The sequence below is a fragment of the Otolemur garnettii genome, unplaced genomic scaffold, assembly GCF_000181295.1.
Source record: "Otolemur garnettii isolate 467f Iridium unplaced genomic scaffold, OtoGar3 scaffold00135, whole genome shotgun sequence".
Classification (NCBI taxonomy): domain Eukaryota; kingdom Metazoa; phylum Chordata; class Mammalia; order Primates; family Galagidae; genus Otolemur; species Otolemur garnettii.
Window position 1 is genome coordinate 1165574 of NW_003852530.1, and position 2936 is coordinate 1168509.

The following is a 2936-nucleotide window of genomic DNA, read 5'->3' on the forward strand; positions in this document are numbered from 1 at the left end:
CCTGCACTCTCCAGGTGCTCTCTTTCCTCCTCTGCTGAGCCTGCACTCTCCAGGTGCTCTCTTTCCTCCTCTGCTGAGCCCACACTCTCTAGATGCTCTCTGTCCTCCTCTGCTAAGCCCACACTCTCTGGGTGTTCTCCATCCTCCTCTGCTGGCTCAGAGGTGTGAGCAGTGCCGCCCCCAGGCCTGCCTGTCTGTTTCTCCCACAGCACCACAGAGACCTCAGCTTTGACCCATCTTCTTTCCTTCGCAGTCACAAAATCCAAATGCCCTTCTTACGTGGGTGTTACCGGAATCCTTCTGCAGGAAACAAAGCACGTCTTCAAAATTATCACCAAAGAAGACCGCCTAAAAGGTATGTAACCATGTCTCTTCGGACACAGTGGGCTGTGACCTCCCCAGTCACTACATCAGCCCTGTCCCTGAGGCTGCAAGAGTCCAGTGTGTCCTCTTGAGTCCGCCCAGATCACAGATACTTACTGAGCCTATGCTGCCAGCCTGCAGAGACCATCCCCTGCCCCCCTGGCTGTCCCCAGGGGCATTTGTGAGCACAGCCAGCAGTCCCTTGCCCCCCGGCTGTCCCCAGGGGCATTTGTGAGCACAGCCAGCAGTCCCCTGCCCCCCTGGATGTTCCCAGGGGCATTTGTGAGCACAGCCAGCAGTCCCGGCCAGAAACAGCCAGTGGAGAGGAAGAGGTGCTTGGTGGTACCTCAGGAGACTCGGGTATACAGTATTTGGGTCCTGGGACTGGGGCCCTCCCTTTGCCCTCAGGATGCCGCCTTCCAAAGGAGTCTAACTAAACAGATCACAAGGAGGAAGCCACAGCACCACCTGTTCCTGGAGTCTGGAGGGCTGTGTCCTTGGTGGTGACACTCGGGGTTCCATCAGTGCCTGCATCGCTGTTATGGATGCTTTGGGTCATCCAGGGTGTCTGCATGTGGCCTCGCCCACCAGTCCAGAGCTTCTAAACTGCACTGGGAAGGTCTTGTTCCTCCAAGTTTGCCGGCTTAGCACCTCTGTGGCTTCCTCCCATGTTCCCGTCCATCCTTCTGCTTATGTCATAAACCTCAGAAAGTGGGGTTGGAGTTTCCCACCAAGCATAAGGCCCATCTGAAAGTTACACCGGAACACTGTTCTTGCTATTGTTCCAGGAGTTTCTGTTCTGGGATTTTGGTTCATAGCCTTTGACCCTGAAAAGTTAGGTGTTAAGTTATACTGAGGGGCTCGGCACCTATAGCTCAACCGGCTAAGGCGCCAGCCACGTACACCTAAGGTGGCGGGTTCGAATCCCCAGCCCGGACCCGCCAAACAACAATGACGGCTGCAACCAAAAAATAGCTAGGCGTTGTGGCGGGCGCCTGTGTTCCCAGCTACTTGGGAGGCGGAGGCAAGAGACTCGCTTGAGCCCAGGAGTTGGAGGTTGCTGTGAGCTGTAATGCCATGGCACTCTACCCAGGGGGACAGCTTGAGGCTCTGTCTCAAAAAAAAAAAAAAAAAAGTTATACTGAGGATGTCACATTGTCCTTACAGGAGAATAATCACGTGTGACCCCAGCTGCCACCCTTGTGGGTTTCCCTGTTTCCTCCTAGCTTATTTTTTAGTGCAAATGTTGTATGAATAGTGTTCTACCTAAAAGTAAACTTACTGCTGGGTTTTTTCCTCATCTTTTTCTCCAGTTATCCCCAAGCTAAACTGTGTGTTTGCTGTGGAAATTGATGATTTTATTTCCTACATTTATGGGAGCAAATTCCAGCTTCGTTCGAGTGAGCGGTCTGCAAAGAAGTTCAAAGCAAAGGGAACAATTGACCTGTGAATTCTTTGCTCCCTCATTCATGACACCTGAAAACTGGCAACTCTCAGCGAAGGGATGACTGAGCCGACTGGTCAGAGGCCACCTCCAGCCATGAAAATGAGAGCTAAGGACATTGTGTGACACGGGAGGACACGTAGTATGCTGAGCTCAGAAGTCAGGGGACAGGGGGGTGTATATTTCTGAGTGATCTCAATTTTACATTACTCTCCTGAAGAGACAGGACCAGCAGAGCACATAGGACGGCACTGGTGCTAGTGCAGCAGGATGGTCAGGGGTCTCTCTGTCAGACTCCTCTGAATGTTCTGTGATACATCAGTTGTAACTGTAATACAGCACTAATGCAGGCACGGACAGGCTTCCAGTAAGGACTACTCCTGCAACTCAGCCACATTGAGAGGGAAGGGGATCCCCAACACTGCACCTGATGGCAGGTGTTCAACAAAAAGAAAAGTAAAAAACACAGTCCACGCACAACTTTGGGTTAAACTCCTTGACCTAACCAGGGTTGACTTCACTGTTTGAAGAAAGCTGGAGGGGATTAAATGATGAAGTGGCTCAGTGATTCGGCTCTCTCACTTCACAGATCACCCCTGGGTGGACCACAGAGGAAAGACGTGCGTCTAGTTGTGCTTATTACTGGTGGCTCACCCTGTACTCCCAGCACTGTAGGAGGCCCAGGCAGGAGGATTGCCTGAGCTCAGGAGTTAAAGACCGGCCTGAGCAAGAACAGCCCATCTCTACTAAAAACAGAAAAACGAATCAAGCGTTGTGGTGGGAGCCTGTACTCCCAGATACTTGGGAGGCAGAGGCAGGAGGATCGCTTGAGCCCAGGAGTTTGAGTTTGCTGTGAGCTAAGCTAAGGCCACAGCACTGTATCCTTGGTGACAGAGGGAGACTCAAAAGTTCCAGTATACGCAGATTAGAAGTACAGCAGCTTTCTCGTTCCTGAGTCTGTAGACTCCAAAGGCAGGTAGGCTGAAAGGAAGTAGGACTGTTCCTCTCCACAGCCAAGCCTGCTAGGAAGGCCAGGCTCCAGCAAGTAAGACTGTTCCTCTCCACGGCCAAGCCTGCTAGGAAGGCCAGGTTCCAGGATGGGCACCGTCGATGTCTTGGTGACAGTTTT

The 2936-nt window shown here is 52.2% G+C and overlaps 1 protein-coding gene across 1 annotated transcript in view; it reads left to right on the forward strand.

Annotated features, from left to right (window-relative positions):
- The window catches only part of POP4 (POP4 homolog, ribonuclease P/MRP subunit), a 12739-nt gene extending 10364 nt beyond the window's left edge, over positions 1–2375 (forward strand). The window contains exons 6-7 of the mRNA XM_023518368.1: positions 254–355; positions 1677–2375. Of these exons, the coding sequence (XP_023374136.1) occupies positions 254–355; positions 1677–1813 (239 nt within the window). The 3' untranslated portion in view covers positions 1814–2375. The remainder of the gene's footprint in view (positions 1–253; positions 356–1676) is intronic.
- The last annotated feature ends 561 nt before the right edge of the window (positions 2376–2936 follow it).